This window comes from Dermochelys coriacea, chromosome 17, assembly GCF_009764565.3.
Source record: "Dermochelys coriacea isolate rDerCor1 chromosome 17, rDerCor1.pri.v4, whole genome shotgun sequence".
Taxonomy (NCBI): domain Eukaryota; kingdom Metazoa; phylum Chordata; order Testudines; family Dermochelyidae; genus Dermochelys; species Dermochelys coriacea.
In genome coordinates, this window is record NC_050084.1 from 8,116,464 (window position 1) to 8,133,410 (window position 16,947).

The following is a 16,947-nucleotide window of genomic DNA, read 5'->3' on the forward strand; positions in this document are numbered from 1 at the left end:
TCCCAGCTCCCTCAGCCTCTCCTCGTAAGTCATGTGCTCTAGACCCCTAATCATTTTTGTTGCCCTTCGCTGTACTCTTTCCAATTTATCCACATCCTTCTTGTAGTGTGGGGCCCAAAACTGGACACAGTACTCCAGATGAGGCCTCACCAGTGTCGAATAGAGGGGAACGATCACGTCCCTCGATCTGCTCGCTATGCCCCTACTTATACATCCCAAAATGCCATTGGCCTTCTTGGCAACAAGGGCACACTGCTGACTCATATCCAGCTTCTCGTCCACTGTCACCCCTAGGTCCTTTTCCGCAGAACTGCTGCCGAGCCATTCGGTCCCTAGTCTGTAGCGGTGCATTGGATTCTTCCATCCTAAGTGCAGGACCCTGCACTTATCCTTATTGAACCTCATTAGATTTCTTTTGGCCCAATCTTCCAATTTGTCTAGGTCCTTCTGTATCCTATCCCTCCCCTCCAGCGTATCTACCACTCCTCCCAGTTTAGTATCATCCGCAAATTTGCTGAGAGTGCAATCCACACCATCCTCCAGATCATTTATGAAGATATTGAACAAAACGGGCCCCAGGACCGACCCCTGGGGCACTCCACTTGACACCGGCTGCCAACTAGACATGGAGCCATTGATCACTACCCGTTGAGCCCGACAATCTAGCCAGCTTTCTACCCACCTTATAGTGCATTCATCCAGCCCATACTTCCTTAACTTGCTGACAAGAATGCTGTGGGAGACCGTGTCAAAAGCTTTGCTAAAGTCAAGAAACAATACATCCACTGCTTTCCCTTCATCCACAGAACCAGTAATCTCATCATAAAAGGCGATTAGATTAGTCAGGCATGACCTTCCCTGGGTGAATCCATGCTGACTGTTCCTGATCACTTTCCTCTCCTCTAAGTGCTTCAGGATTGATTCTTTGAGGACCTGCTCCATGATTTTTCCAGGGACTGAGGTGAGGCTGACCGGCCTGTAGTTCCCAGGATCCTCCTTCTTCCCTTTTTTAAAGATGGGCACTACATTAGCCTTTTTCCAGTCATCCGTGCATTAACTTCTTGATTCTTACTTGTGACAGAATATGGGAGTGAACTGTTCTGGATATGCACCACTTCAGTTTTTAAGCCAGAAGAGAACACACACACACACACACACACACACACACACGTGTGAAAAACACTGGTTTCATTAATCACATTGTCCAAGACAGTTTAAGGGCATGCCTTCTTCATGGGACCAGAAATGGGTAAAAATCACAGGCTGCCTGAGATTTTGCTAACTCAGTGCTTCCATTTCTTCTGCTTTTGATTACATTTCATTGCATGTTGCAAAAATAATAAGAGAACAGATCCATTATTCCAATAGGAGCAAAAGATAACGTTTGAATTTCTGCACAGTGAAGGTCACCAAGTTCAGGTAGCCATATGTTCAGTAACGTCAAGACTACGCCATAATTACATGAACAGACCTTTTTGCACATGAACATATTCTAGTCAGTATAATAAACTGCCATAATAACCTGATACTGTGTTAGCAATTCTTGAAAGATTTAAAACACGTATTGTAAGAGCTTCGCTTTCCCCCGCCGCCTTATCAGACCTTGGCAGCTCTGCAGAACAACATCCTTTACATAAGAATGACTGCATTTTACCTCTAGTTTATGTAATTTAACACCATACACATTGAAAATGTGAATGAATTTCTATGGCGTTCTTTGGCCTGGAGCAAGAATCTTTCCACAGCCATTTAAATCTCCTTATCAGGGGCCTGCAAGCTACACACAAACCCAGCACTTGCATGTGCAGTCTAATGGTGGCCGGTGGGGTTTGCAGAATAAGACACAGAGCAATGTTAAAAAAATGTAGTTTATGGCAATATAATTTAATTTCACATCACTACAATACAGACAGTTCGATATCCAATCTTGACAAATACAACAGTTAATCTGGTGTACACTATAGATGACTTAAAAAAAAACCAACCATCCCCAACACATCCATAAGCAAATAGGCTATAGCTCATTGTAACATTCTATCCAAAACTGAATGCTCTTACAACAACTGAATAAAGAGAACTACTACTGTAGTGGAAAACACTGATTTCTCATGACCCTCCAATTCCAATTACGGAACTTTAAACAAAACTATGCTTAGAGATTTGTAAATGCTTTTGCTAAGACTTCCATTAACAGAATAAATGTTATTAATTGCAGAACTACGCCTAAAACAAAATGACTAAATAAAATATGGAGCATCTTCAGATTAATGTAGTGTTACTGATTTAAACTACCAAAATGAAATCCCTTTCATGAAAAGCTATGACTCAGACTGTAATTTTACACATGCTGCAGCTGAATAAGTCATTCTAGTATCTTCCTCTGATGTCACCGTCAAGAAAGCAACCAGTAATCACTTTGAAAGTATTTGTTCTATCTACATACAAGTACAACCTACATACAAGTTCAATACATACAGACCAAATGTTTTGTTCCTAAAAAAATTAAATTAAAATTAGGGAGAAGCATATAATTTTGCCCTGTATAGTATAAGAAAACAAAATTTTGGGGCTTCCTGACCATAGGACATTGAAAGTCAGAATTGAGTAAAAGAATTCAGACTCAAAAGCAGGAAGCTTTGGATAGTTACTTCTCTACTCCACTCTGCCTAACTCATGACTGTATTGAGGCCATACCACTCTCTCAATTAAATAAATAAGGGCCACCAGAATAGGAGAGGCGTTGAGCAACCACAATGCCAGTAGACCTCTAAAATTTGAATGAAACAGACTTTAAATGGGATTTCCAGGCAATCACCACAACTCAAAGTCAGGTACTAAATAGAAATTGGCCAAAATGGAAAGGATGAGAGGAGCTAAAAAACCCATTCACTGGAGAGCCATGGCCTTTTAAAAGAAAACAGTCTGACATTTGATGCTCTCTGCATGGTGTTTATGGCCTGATCAAAGGCAACTGAAGTCAATGGAAAGCTTTCCATGTACTTCAGTGGGTGCTGGATGAGACCCTTAACCAGGGTAGTTAATGCTAAGTGCATAGCTTATCTGTCCCAAATCATTTTTCTGAGAGCACAGGAATGAGTGGATTGCTATATGTAAAGGTCTGAGCCTAATGCAGAGCATGAAAACTCACGATTGTCAGGAACAGAATAAACACTTGAAAAACCTATTCTCATACCTTTATACACAATTTATCTCATCATGATGAATGGAATTCTAAAGAATGGTCAGCTATCTACAGTATATTAAATGTCAGTTTGGATACACTGCCATTAAGATTTCTGAAACGGTTGCTGAAACAAACTGCCAGAGTCAAGATCAGGTGACGGTATGAAATGATGGGTTAGAAAGTTACACAAAGAAAACATTTAATTGCTTTTAAAAGGATATTTAAGTTATTGAAAAGAAATTCAGAGATCTACTCTACCTGCTCCGGTGCTGAGAACTGGTTGCTTTGGAGGATCCAGATCCCTCCCCTTGGAAATCGGTGAAAGATTCATCGAGTGAGCCAGACTTTGAAGCATCCTGAAAATCCTGGAAGTCATCATCTTCTGGTTTTACTACCTGGATTGCATTAAATCATGAGACCCGCCACCATTTAACACGGGAAAACACATTCCCTTGACATTTTAAATATATATGGAATAGTTTTTGCCTACTCAGTACATTTTCTATATACTTCACTGCAAAGTCTTTATACACAAATCAATGGTTAAAGGGAGCAGACAAAGCCCTACAAAATGTTATTGAAAGAAACAATTGAGGGGAATGGATTACATGAAACAAAAGAGCTTTTGTCAATTTCCATAATCTATGATAAAAAGTAAATTAATGTTGGAATAAAGGCACAAGGTAAGCTTAACTGTAACAAATATCTTTTATTCATTCATAAAAAAAGCACAGCATCAGCATCTGCAGTAAAAGCTTCCTTATGCCTTTCGACAAACATGACTAAACTTTGTTTTGGAAGATCCGCAACTAGACGCTAGATTGTTTACTCTGCAAAGCCATTGGGCACTGAAATGGTCAGCACTAGAATGGTGCCAAGGCTTATTTTATTACGATGGCGTGGACATCTGTCCTCGAAAGAATGGACTGAGAGAAGCAAAGCAATTCATTTCACAGAGACCACTGAAGAACCAAGAGGTAGACACATGACTTTGTAAAGCCCTTTGATAAGTTACTAGTACTAGTTAAATTCACTTTTAAATCAAATGGTCTAGAAACACACAAGGCCTCTGAATTTAGCCACAGAAATAAATGTCAGGACCCTGGATACTCCATAAGCATACAATTGTGCTTCAGAATCCATGTTATATGGAGCAGTTATAGAGTTTTTGGTCCACAGTTAGCAGAGAGGACCAGGATGTGTTGCAGCATGGAGCTTAACAAATGAAGGAACTTCCTGATTAGAGAGTTCTCTAGTGGCTGCTTAAAGCATGCCTCTTTGTGTTTATGTCCTCACACTACATGATGAGAAGTGAGTGAATCTCTCTCTCTCTAAAGAAGGAGCGAAGGAAAGGAAAGACATCTCCAGACTGTCAGAGTGGTCAGTGAGTGAGGGAAATGGAGTATCAGGAAGGAGACCTGTGAAAGCAGCAGCAAGGAGGCAGAGAGCCCTGTCTCACCTCAGCAATAGAGCCCCATAGCACAAATGGCTCTATTATAGACATTTGATTTTCGCAACTCAGGCAGCTGGCCTTGCAGGAGCCATAGATTTGAGCAATTCTGGTTTAATAGATAAAGCACGAGAATATCAGGTAAATGCCCTGGTTGCTGTAGTTGCTGATATCCTATGTGCCCTCCTCCTCCTCACTGAGGAAAAGAAAGAATACTCCAAAAGTGAAACATGAGCATTTGATGCCCATTTCATAGACAGACAATGTTACATATGAAAGGGGCAAACTTAATAGGTAGTGCCAGAAACAAGGGGAAACAGATGAGACTTCTATTACTGCAGTTCATAGTCTTGCTGAACATTGCAAACATTAAAAGAACTAATACGAGACAAGATGGTTGTTGGTATAAAAGACCAGTTTATCAGCACAGTTTATAAGTTAGACCCAGATCTCACACTAGCAAAACAATAGCAAAAGTGAGAATGCGACAATAAAGCAACAGCAATGTGGCTTACATGCTACAGCATAAGGAAGACTGATCCACTAGGAAGGGGTACTGAATAAAGATCTGGGGGTCACAGAGGATCACAAGCTAAACGAGTCAGCAGTGCAACATTGTTGAAACAAAACAAAAAACAAACATCATTCTGGGATATATTAGAAGGAGTGTTGTAAGCAAGACACGAGAAGTAATTCTTCAGCTCTGCTCTGCACTGATTAGGCCTCAACTGGAGTATTGTGTCCAGTTCTGGGTGCCACATTTCAGGAAAGATGTGGACAAATTGGAGAAAGTCCAGAGAAGAGCAACAAAAATTATTAAAGGTCTAGAAAACATGACCTCTGATGGAAGACTGAAAAAACTGGGTTTGTTTAGTCTGGAAAAAAGAAGACGGAGGGAACATGGTAACAGTTTTCAAGTACATAAAAGATTGTTCCAAGGAAGAGGGAGAAAAGCTGTTCTCTTTAACTGCTGAGGATAGGACAAGAAGCAATGGGCTTAAATTGCAGCAAGGACGATTTAGGTTGGACCTTAGGAAAAACTTTCTAACTGTCAGGGTGGTTAAGCACTGGAATAAATTACTTATGGAGGTTGTGGAATTGCCATCATTGGAGATTTTTTAAGATCAGGGATGGTCTAGATCAGGGGTTCTGAAACTTCATTGTACCACAACCCCCTCTGACAACAAAAATTACTACACGACCCCAGGAGGGGGACTAAAGCCTGAGCCCTGCCACCCTGGTCGGGGGGGGAGGCCAAATCTAAAGCCAAAGGGCTTCAGCCCCAGGCAAGTGGCCTATAACCTGAGCCCAGCCACACAGGGCTGAAGCTCTCAGGCTTTGGCTTTGGCCCAGCGTGGTGGGGCTGAGACTTTGGGCTCAGGCCTCAGCAAGTTTAACGTCAGCCCTAGCGACCCCAATAAAACCGGGTCATGACCCACTTTGGGGTCTTGACCCACAGCTTGAGAACCGCTGGTCTAGATAATACTTAGTCCTGCCATGAGTGTAGGGGACTGGACTAGATGACCTTTCGAGGTCCCTTCAATCCTACAATTCTATGACTGCATCAGACAATATTGACACAGTAAATGTGTCACAAATGGCAAAAGAGCAGCCAAATCAAATTTACAATGCAAGAACAGTGCACAAGTAGTAAGTGGGAGATCAAAGAAGCTTAACAGGAGGGAAGCTCAGAAAAGCTCTGGAAGATGTAGCAAGATACCCAGCCACAGCAGGCAACATCATCCAGCAAAATAGGCAGAATATAGGAAATGCCACAAAACGGAACATTTTGTAACATACAGGTCATCAAGAGTAGTGAAAACAATCAAGAAGGAGAGTGTTATCAGACAATGAGTCCATACTTTTAGGGATTATATCCTCAGTAGAACAGACAACGCTTTGGAACACGAGCATGAATCTAAACAGTTGAAACCTTTACTTAAAATTTATAATGGAGCAGCCATCACTGCAATCCCAAAAAAGATTATAATCCATGTTGAGATGGAGATTTGCAAAGACCAAATAAAATTCTACATGGGGCTAGTAACAGCACATTGGATGTTTGTAGCCAGTTGCTTGGGAAACTGGAGAAAGGATGGAAAGTTCTTCAACAAATAATATACATAATACAAGGACAGACAACTCTCCTACTAGGTTTGCCAGCAATACAAGGACTATACCTAGTAGAAAACCTGGATTGAATTTATGGCAAAATACAAACTATAGAAGAAATGTACCTACACATCTTCACAGGGCTAGGAAAGAAGTCTGAGGAGCACAGCATAAAACTGGTGTCATCACCAACAACTTGTGCTCTCACAGTCCCATGCCCCAGCCTTATATCCTTGCTAAAGAAAGACAAAGAAGAATTAAAGAGAGGGGAAGATATGGGGGTTATTTCCCAGATAGAAGAACCCACTGACTGGTCTGCAGGGATGGTTGTAGCACCAAAGTCCAATGCAAAATCCAAACCTGTGTGGACTTTACACTAATTAATATAAGTGTGCTCAGAGAAAGACACATGCTTCCTGCAGTTGACCAGACATTTGCTGAATAATCAGAAGCCAAAGTCTTTTCAAAGTCAGATGCTACAGCAGGCTTCTGGGAAATCTCCCCTTACTAAAGAATTTATACCATTAATGACATTCATCTCCCCTGCCACCCCATTTGGAAGGTACTGTTTCAATCGTTTTCCATTTGGCATAGAATCTCACAGATTGTGTCATGTTTGCCTGGCATCCTTCGCCATGCAGATGACGTGTTGGTATACGGTAGAGATAAAAACGAAGACGAGTGACTACATGCAGTTGAGACACTTCCCACGAGCCAGCCTCACTCTGAATGAGAAATGCGAGTTTGGAGAGGAGCAGCTAAAACATGTACGATATATAAATAGCAAACATGGAATTCAGACAGTTTCAGAAAAAACGAAGGCATTATCTCCTTAATGGTCACACAATATGTGGATCTGGAGTAGCCCACAACAAAGCTTTTAATAAAATTGAAGAACTGACATCTTCACCTGATTTGGCAAAATATATGGTTAACTATCCAACAACATCCAACAGAGGCATCTTCATATAGTTTAGGAGCGAGCTCACACAAAAGCAGCCAGAAGGCGACCAGAGACCTGTTGCATTCACATCAAGAAGCCTCACAGAAATAAATAGCAGACTGCTCACATGGAAAAGGAACCTCCTGTGTCACTTGGGTCTGTGAACGGCTCAGTGCGTATCTGTTTGGTTTGAATTTTAACATGGAAGTAGACCATAAGCCACTAGATGATCTTCCACCTAAGAGTCAACAACAGCTGAAGCTATTTTCTTTTAACATTGAACATGTATTAGGGAAAGCACTCATAGCAGCAGACACTATTAAGAGCCCCCAGTTGAGCATCACCACAGTAAAAGAAAGGATTTAGCGAGAGGGCCAGAGTCTACATTGATCTTGATTTGGCTGTAATTCTAGCATCCGCTGGACAAATTCAGAAAATAAGAGATGAACAACTAAAGGATGAGACTTGCCAGAAACTTACTCTACTCTGCCATAGAGCATGAGGTTGAAGGAGTCAACTTCCAACAGACCCACCACCACATTTGCAGGACCAAATGATGATTACGTGGCTGATGTCCTGCTTCTGAATGGATCGTACATTCTTATGCTAACAGTACTTCAGAAAGAAATGCCCTCCAAAATTCATGAGGGTCACCAAGATATAAGCAAGTTTAGGACACGAGCACAATAATCCGTACGGTGGCCCAGTCTGAATAAGTAAATTCAGACCTTAGTAGAGCACCCAGAGATATGTAACAAGAAAAAAAAAAATTGCCAGAACCACTACTCTCTGCAAAGCTACCTGACAGACCTTGGTATCAGGTAGCCACAGATTTGTTTTTCATACATTTACATAGTCATTTACTTCTCCAGTTATACTGACTTGGGTATATTTAGACTTACACAGATCATCCAGAAACTAAAGTCAATACACCGGACCCTCGCTAGAACGCGCGTCTATATATCGCAAATTCGCATATAACATGGTCATGGCCATGGATCCCAAATTTAAATTACTTTAATTGCATTTCATTTGAACATGGTCCCTGCGTTAAAACGGTACTGCGCATGGATCCCAAATCCCGCATTCTAGCGAGGGTCCAATGTATTTGTAAGACCCAGAGTTCCTGAAATTCTCTTATCTGCTAATGGGCCTCACTTTACCTCTGAAACATTCCTAACATTTGCACAGGACTTTGACCATCATACTAGAAGTCTAGATTACCCCAGAGCAATAGAAAGGTGGAGAAAGCAGTGCAGACTTTAAAAAAAAAACAAGACTTCTGCAAAAGTAAGTAGAAACATATAAAACACTCCTGGCATTTCTGGAAGTGAGCCCCCTCCACAGGGAACTCCATGCACAAACTCAATAGAACTGAGAACATGATCTGGAAGACTGACCAGATCCCTCAAAGACTTGATCATTAGGCTATTCCTCAGGGATATTTAAAAGCAACAGACAAGGGGACATAGTAGTGTAAACAGTTTAAAGGAATTTGAAGCTTATTCTGAATGTTTGTGTATATGATTCATAGATACTAAGGCCAGAAGGGACCATTCTGATCATCTAGTCTGACCTCCTGCACAACGCAGGCCACAGAATCTCACCTACCCACTCCTACGAAAAACCTCACCTATGTCTGAGCTATTGAAGTCCTCAAATCGTGGTTTAAAGACTTCAAGGAGCAGAGAATTCTCCCTCAAGTGACCCGTGCCCCATGCTACAGAGGAAGGCGAAAAACCTCCAGGGCCTCTTCCAATCTGCCCTGGAGGAAAATTCCTTCCCGACCCCAAATATGGCGATCAGCTAAACCCTGAGCATATGGGCAAGATTCACCAGCCAGATACTATAGAATTGATACTATGAATTGGTTTACAATTTAAGTTTTAATTTTTCATTATAAAGAAAGGGAGATGTGGAATGATTATAGAGTTCCTGGTCCTGCAGTTACCAGAGAGGACCAGGATGTATGGCAATGAGAATCTTAATAAATATAGGAACTTCCTGGTTAAAGAGTACTCTAGTTGCTGCTTAAAGCATGCCTCTGTGTTTATGTTCACTTTCTGCTGCAGAACTAGGTTTCAGAACCCAAATTCATTCAGAAAAAAGTTTTGAGCCCTTATGTTTGTGAAAATAACCTGCCCAACAGTGATAACCTTCCAAATACAGACAGTATAAATCAATGAATTACCATCTCTCTGAATCTGCAGACAGCCTGAATATTAGTTCTGAACTGCCCCCATTCTTCTCAATGGAGGGTTAAATCCTAAAATCCAACAATGCTAATTTCCTTCCTACTGTAAACAGTATTAACTCTCTCAAGGCTGAGCATTACAACATTCAACTACTGTGCTTAAATCACACCCCCAAACTATCTCCTACACCTTTCCAAAAAAATTATCACTGCCCCATCCAACAGCCAAAATCTCCAGCTTCATCCTGACAACTCTGATATTTTTACACATTTTAATACAAAGTCAAGTTGCAACTGAACATTAAAACTTGAGAGGCAGCATAAAAAAAATTGAATTTATCACCACATTAAAAAAACAGAGTGGATACTGAAGCAAGTATATTATTCATTTTCACATTTAATTCAATTGATCTGAAACTACCACAGAACATCTGGTGAGGAAAACCATGCCTGCTAGTTTAGGTATAATTGCCTTGCTGTTACCCCACTCTAAATCCATGTATGGGATTGATGATCAGACACTACAGGGACCCAATAAAGATGTTTCTAATTAGAGCCTTCTTTGAGCAGTAAGAGAAGAGATGCAGGGTCTTTTGGTTTTATTACTTCTGAAGTCTGAAGGCAAATTTATACCTTGGCTTCCATTTCTCTATTATGCATTACTATTAACCATTCTTTTTAACAACATCATCATAATATTAGAGAGTTAAAACAGATGAGCAGTTGCAGTTGAGACTGCTTTTTCACTGGGAACTAATAGACAACACTAGTAGGCTGCATATGGCGATCCCCCAGTATGCTATACATCTACATCAGTATGAATAAAGTTTACACAAGTCACAGACAGTGGCATAAAACCCATCAGTCAGAAGAGGAGGGCAGCAGGGAAGCAGCTGGATATTAGGTACAATTCCAAGGCATTAAAAAAATGTTAGTTCAGTTAAAACATGGATTTCAATTAGTTGGTTTGCAGATATTTTTTTTTTTTTAAAAGCACTATCACCTTTAAGGTACACCACCTACTGATTTGCTTGAGTGGTGTCAATTTTCCTCTACAGTTGCAAGAAACAGAGACTTAGAATTAAGCATTTTGGATTGTACCAAACACCACAGGTAAGTTCATGTTGTACAGTGCGGTAAAGCTGTAACGCACTATATTAGTAGTGGTATATTTGCATTATTACTGTCTTTGAATCAGAAGTAATATTCTTGCTTTTAGCTGTATAACTAAATGGGAACTAATTGCAAGGATTCTGTTCTCCACGCTGCCCTTCCAACAACACAAAAACAAAAAGTGTGTTTAGGATCTCAGTAGATATGGAAGACATCTGTTAATAAAGGACTTCATCCCAGACATTAATATACAATACTTGATCTTAGCCAAGTCATCTTTGAATAGAGGAAGAACATTATGGAAGAAAAAAAAAATCAGTATATGCTGTAAAACATCAAAAGGAATATGCTGTGGATGCTGGGCAAATTGAATTTTGAATAGCAAAATTGATCACCAAGATCAATTTATGCTTCCAGAAAATTTGGATTATCTTTTCTATCACTGGTACACAGCTTTCAGTTCTCCCTGTGATGGTCTCACTTCTGTTTTACTAGCCAGAGAACAAAGGTCTTGTTTAGTTTACACGTAATTCCACTTCAAATGTTGTAAAAAAAAAAAAAAAAAAACTACGTAGAGGACTTTCTCGGGATGCAAGAGCTTAGGAAGGGAGAAGAAATGTGTCTTGCTCTTCTAATGTCACCTGAAAGAGACTGAAATATCAAAGAAGCTTGCTACAGTATGGTCTTGCATATTTAAAAGGCCATGTTCTAGATTTCAGTTTCATTTTTAATGTTTACTTAAAATCCAGTCGTCATTATGCAACTTTGAAACAGAGTTCCCCTGTAATTCTCTTTCAATGATTATACAGATTTGCTATGCTATAGAAACAGCACTAACCTGGTTTGTGGGGTAAGATGGCATGAAACCACTAGAAACCTGCGCTGCAGCGCCACCCACTGGTGCAGTTATGTTTATTCCTATGACTGCCTGTCCAATATTAAGAGGCATGGAGACTGGCGGTCCAGAGGGCCTCATAGACGGTTGACTCACTGTGGTGGGCAATGAAATTGGATATCCGCTTAAAGTGGGGACAGGAGCAGTTGGAAATTGGTTTAAAATATCGGGACTCACTGCAGGTACTCCTCTCTGCACAAGGAATAAAATAAAGAGATAGTTACATGCATCACACATTTCTGTTTCCTCCATCTGTACCCTTATTTCTCAAATAATTTTAGTTATTTATTGAAACTATGAAAAAGCAGGGAGTCAGTCCTTCAATTCTGTCTTTTGCACACAAAAAGATGCTACTGAATTTTACATGATCAAGGTGAACCTACACATATATAATATGCTGGAAATCATACAGTTTACTCCTAGATCTCATATGGATCTATAGACTCACTTGAGTCACTTACTAAAAAAAACCACACACAAGAATTGTATCTGAATGCTCAAAATTAAGCACTGGCTAGAGCTCACTGAACATGGGTAAGTACGATGCAAATTTTCCCCACACATCTCTAACAATGTATATCAATGCCAATCTTCATTGTCCATCTAGTCTACTCTTGGATTTTTCTTCTGTCAACTTCTGATCATAGTGAAGTTTGCAAAACTTGAATGGTGGTTTTTGCAATTTCAGACAAGTTTCTATTAAACTAGGAAAGCCATGACATTACGCTGTAACTGACACAAAAGTTAAAACCTGGACTACGAAGACCAAAAAATTAACAAATTCACCCACTGCCCAGATACTCGGATAATATAGTGGAGGGGCCCATATCACTTCCTAAATAGATAGCTATACAGCATAAAAGCAAAGCCAAAGCCAATTACAAACTTAAATGAGTCCTGATGAAATAGCAGCTATAAATGCAGAGTGTGACATCCTGGATACACTGAAGTGAATGGGAGTTTTGCCAAGATTCATTCAGTGTATTTAACATGTGGTATAATACAAGTACACCTGTCCATACACAACATACTGCAGTGACATTACAAAAGTCAGTGACAGTTTATCAAGAGGAGATTAGACCCTTTTCCATTCCCCCCAAAGTCTGTCTCAGTCATTTGTACCTGAGTTACTGCTATCATAGCCAGGACAGTATAAAGCTCTTCTTTGGTAAGTTTTCCAGGTGTGGTACGATTGGTTAAGGCCCATATTTGTCCAAGGGTCTCCCTGGGAAGTCCAGATGACATCAGAATGGGATAGAGTTTAGCAGTATCTATTCCAGTAGGAGTCATAGTGGTTTCTAAAATTTTCTTATACAAATCTATTGAGGGAAACACAGTGTTGGAGGATGAAAGTAAACATTTTAAAGAGATTTTAAGATCATTTTCTATTCTAACTATAAAACTATGTAAAGGGTTGCAATATTGTTGACATGGAACATTACCAATTTGGTTAGGCATCAGTGTTAAAGTAAACACAATACTAGAAGTTTCATCTATTTATAACTTCTCATTCTACTTGTACATCCAAACTCAAACGAGCAGGTGAAGAAGAAAAGAAGTTCCCCAAACAAAGCCCAAAGAAATAGGGATAGAGATTTGTAAGCTACCAAGGAAAACGAATAAAAATGCTGCATACTCCAGCACAACTCTACCAATTAACTTGAGGCCTGTCAAAAGCATCCTCCAGTCCCTTGCAAGGGAAACATAACATGCCGATTTAACCAAGCTGCACCTATATCGAGATATTAGTAGTATCAATGTCTGAACTGATTTATTTTCTAATGAACAAATTACATCAAAACCATCTGGCCAAAACATCCTATTCCCTTCAGTTTCAATACACAGAGCAATAAAACACGTTGCTTACAGTAATTATTTTTCAGAAATTTAGGAGACTCAATTCTGCCAGCTAACTGTGCTACTTCACACCACATTCTGGGTGTTGTATTCAGCAAGACTTCTGCCTATTTCACCAGTACTAAAGGAAATTACCTATGCCACAGCAGATTCTCTATACCTAGATATAATGAAAGGCTTACATTCTAAGACAGACACCTGCTTTATTAAACTGGATATCAATTGATCAGTAAAACCAACAATCCATACAAAACTAGTTCTCTTTATAAATTTCACTATGTATTTCTGTAATGAGGCCTCTGGATAATCCTCATGTGAAGAAAGCCAGAGCAGCACTATGTAGTTAAAATTTAGTGCAATCTAATCAATATTTAGTACAGCACTTCATTTTCTGTTTACTATGCTTCTGGCATATATAAAAGGCAAATAACCTTAAGAAATGAGCCTGCTTAATTACAAGAGATACTGAAAGGGGACAGCTCACAAAAATGCTATACCAACAATGGCAATTCCTATGCCATCATTATAACCTCTAGATTTAACATTTACTATGTTTGAAAAAGCTCCCACCTTCTCTGAATGCAGATAAAGCTACCAAAGATGTGTCAGACATCCAAAAACATGTTTTGGAATGCTTGCCAGTTTGTGCAACGAGTTAAGAATGCCCTTACAAACGTCACTGATCTTTGAAACCGTGAAACTGATTAGTTAGGAACATTGCGGAATTCCCATCCTAGGAGGTCTTTCAGAACCAGTTAGACAAACACCTGTCAGGGATGCTCTAAGTGTCCTTAATCCTGCTCAGCACAGGGGTATGGACTGGATGACTTCTTGAGGTCCCTTCCAGCCCTACAAGTCTATGATTCTCCAAAGCTATACTTGGAACAGATGAACTTGGTCATTATCACTGCTGCTGTACCACATCTAAGAAATACCATGTATAGTTCAGACACCACCAAAAACTTAGTTTTCTCAGGAGTGATTAAAAAACTTGCTTTACAAATTAAATTACTGATCGAGAAATTCATGAGCTGCTCTTTCTGCTTCTACTCAAAGAAATATATGCTGACATTAGTCAGCCAAAGTTTAATACTAAATTTAAGACACAAACATCAGTGACTGCAAGTATGATAACTACTTCAGTAAATTACAACTTAAAGTTATGCGTGTATTGCATTTAAACATTGCATGCTGATATGCACTTCAGGAAGCGTAACCATTCATAGTCACACTCAATAACAACAACTCTGCAATAGCAGGGGACAGGACAAGATGACCGGATAGGTCTTTTGCCTGTGTTGTGCAAGAGGTCAGAGAAAACGGTCATCATAGTCCCTTCTGGTCTTAAAATCCAACAATGTATTTTCTGATCCCATAGTGACTTGTCATAATATGAACATACGTAAGAACAAAGGGGACACCATCAATCTTAAATACTCATACATAAACTGGTATTCCTCACTGTCAGAACCACAGAACCTCTGATCCAAGCCAACATGAACTTGGAACAAAAACTACAGGACTGGAAAGCTTCTGTATCAAACCTGACAAAGTTTAGGGATTTGGAAAGTTTTTACTGTAGATGAAAAAAATACTGATTTAGGTAAGACATTAAGCAACACTGAAATGTAAGGACTTTTTATTTTAAATGATGTTTTAGCAGAACATTTTACCTGGAGCCAAGCTCTCATTGTAAATCCAAGGTGGCATCATTTGCTGGATTGGATCTTTGGAAGGAAATACTCCAACACCTAAAGGTATGGATTATATTTAAAAAGGAGACAAGAATCATATTAGGAGTAGAGAGATTCAAAATAGGAAAACGTCTGTGACACAGTTTTTCGTATTTCAACCAGTCCATTTCAGACATGGAATCTGGCTACATGAGAAACGCAAAACTGATACTTCTACAAAATGACCTGAAACAGCAACAAAAATACAGTTAAATGCACATGATGACATAAAGAGCCACTCATTTTCCAAATGTATCTGTTTGATCAGGAACACAAGACAAGTCCCATCAATTCCAAACATTCCATAAATAGCAGTGGTTCTGCCATGCCTATCTGCATAAAGTTGATGGGCAGAACATTACAGCTATTTAGGGAATAATTTAATTTAATCACACTGAAACAAGTTTAGAACGTATTCTCTGTGTTTCACAGGTGAACCGCTCACGGTAAAAAGCCATCAACATCTTCTGTCAGGCTGGCTTGCCCCATTAGACCCATCCCCTCACCTTCTTATTCTACCTAGTCATTCAGCTCAAGGAGTTGGCATTGCTGTTGTCACTGTAGAACTCTAACACATTCTACCCTCTCCAGTCCCCTGTAACTTGAATATGTCACTCCCCAGATTCAAACATTATGTTAATTTCCCCCCTTGATTTCACCAAGTTTGACCCTTCTCAGTCCCTGCTCTGATTCATCCTTCAGCAAATTTCATCTTCACTTCAGACTTAAATCAACATTGTGTCAACTCCTTTCACCCCTTTTCTAACCTGCCACCTTTCCCATTCATACACATTCTTTCCTTCATCATGATTAATAAAACCTGCTCTTTTATTGCTTGTTTTTCTTATAATCTTCCCTGCACTGACCACTGCCTGGTTACAGCAGAATACTCCTCCATCACCTGACTGCTCAGAAAGTGACCTTCCTTTCCCTTTGAAGAACCCTAATCCTGCTAGTCTCTCCAACCTGTTTTCCATGCTCTCTCATTTGCTGATCCTTTCCCAGACAGTTACCTGCAACACTTCCCCATCTTCAGTTCTCTCGTACCTCAAGTTCTACTTGGTTTACAGACCAGCTGTGGACCCCTGTGCATGAGAGCTTATGCATTGAGAAAAGCAGTGATGAATGTCCCATATTTGTTCTTGACCTCCTCAGACTCTACAAAAAGAAAAGGAGTACTTGTGGCACCTTAGAGACTAACAAATTTATCTGAGCATAAGCTTTCGTGAGCTACAGCTCACTTCATCGGATGCATGCACGAAAGCTTATGCTCAAATAAATTTGTTAGTCTCTAAGGTGCCACAAGTACTCCTTTTCTTTTTGCGGATACAGACTAACACAGCTGATACTCTGAAACCAGTCAGACTCTACAGGGATTCCCAGTAAACCAAAGTTTAATTTCTACGTATCCCTAATTCCAAAGCTGCTAAGAATATTCACTCCCCTCTTCCATACCAGCAATTCTC

The 16,947-nt window shown here is 39.9% G+C and overlaps 1 protein-coding gene across 16 annotated transcripts in view; it reads right to left on the bottom strand.

The window, feature by feature from the left end:
* The window catches only part of SYNRG (synergin gamma), a 129,560-nt gene that overhangs the window by 92,928 nt on the left and 19,685 nt on the right, over window positions 1–16,947 (bottom strand). For all 16 annotated transcript variants that reach the window (XR_006276248.1, XR_006276247.1, XM_043499558.1 and 13 more), the window contains 4 exons: window positions 15,422–15,499; window positions 13,014–13,210; window positions 11,835–12,083; window positions 3,443–3,579 (listed from right to left, as the gene is read on the bottom strand). Coding sequence is in view for 14 of the 16 variants with exons in the window: in XM_043499558.1 (XP_043355493.1) it covers window positions 3,443–3,579; window positions 11,835–12,083; window positions 13,014–13,210; window positions 15,422–15,499 (661 nt within the window). In the remaining 2 variants the exon portion in view is untranslated. The remainder of the gene's footprint in view (window positions 1–3,442; window positions 3,580–11,834; window positions 12,084–13,013; window positions 13,211–15,421; window positions 15,500–16,947) is intronic.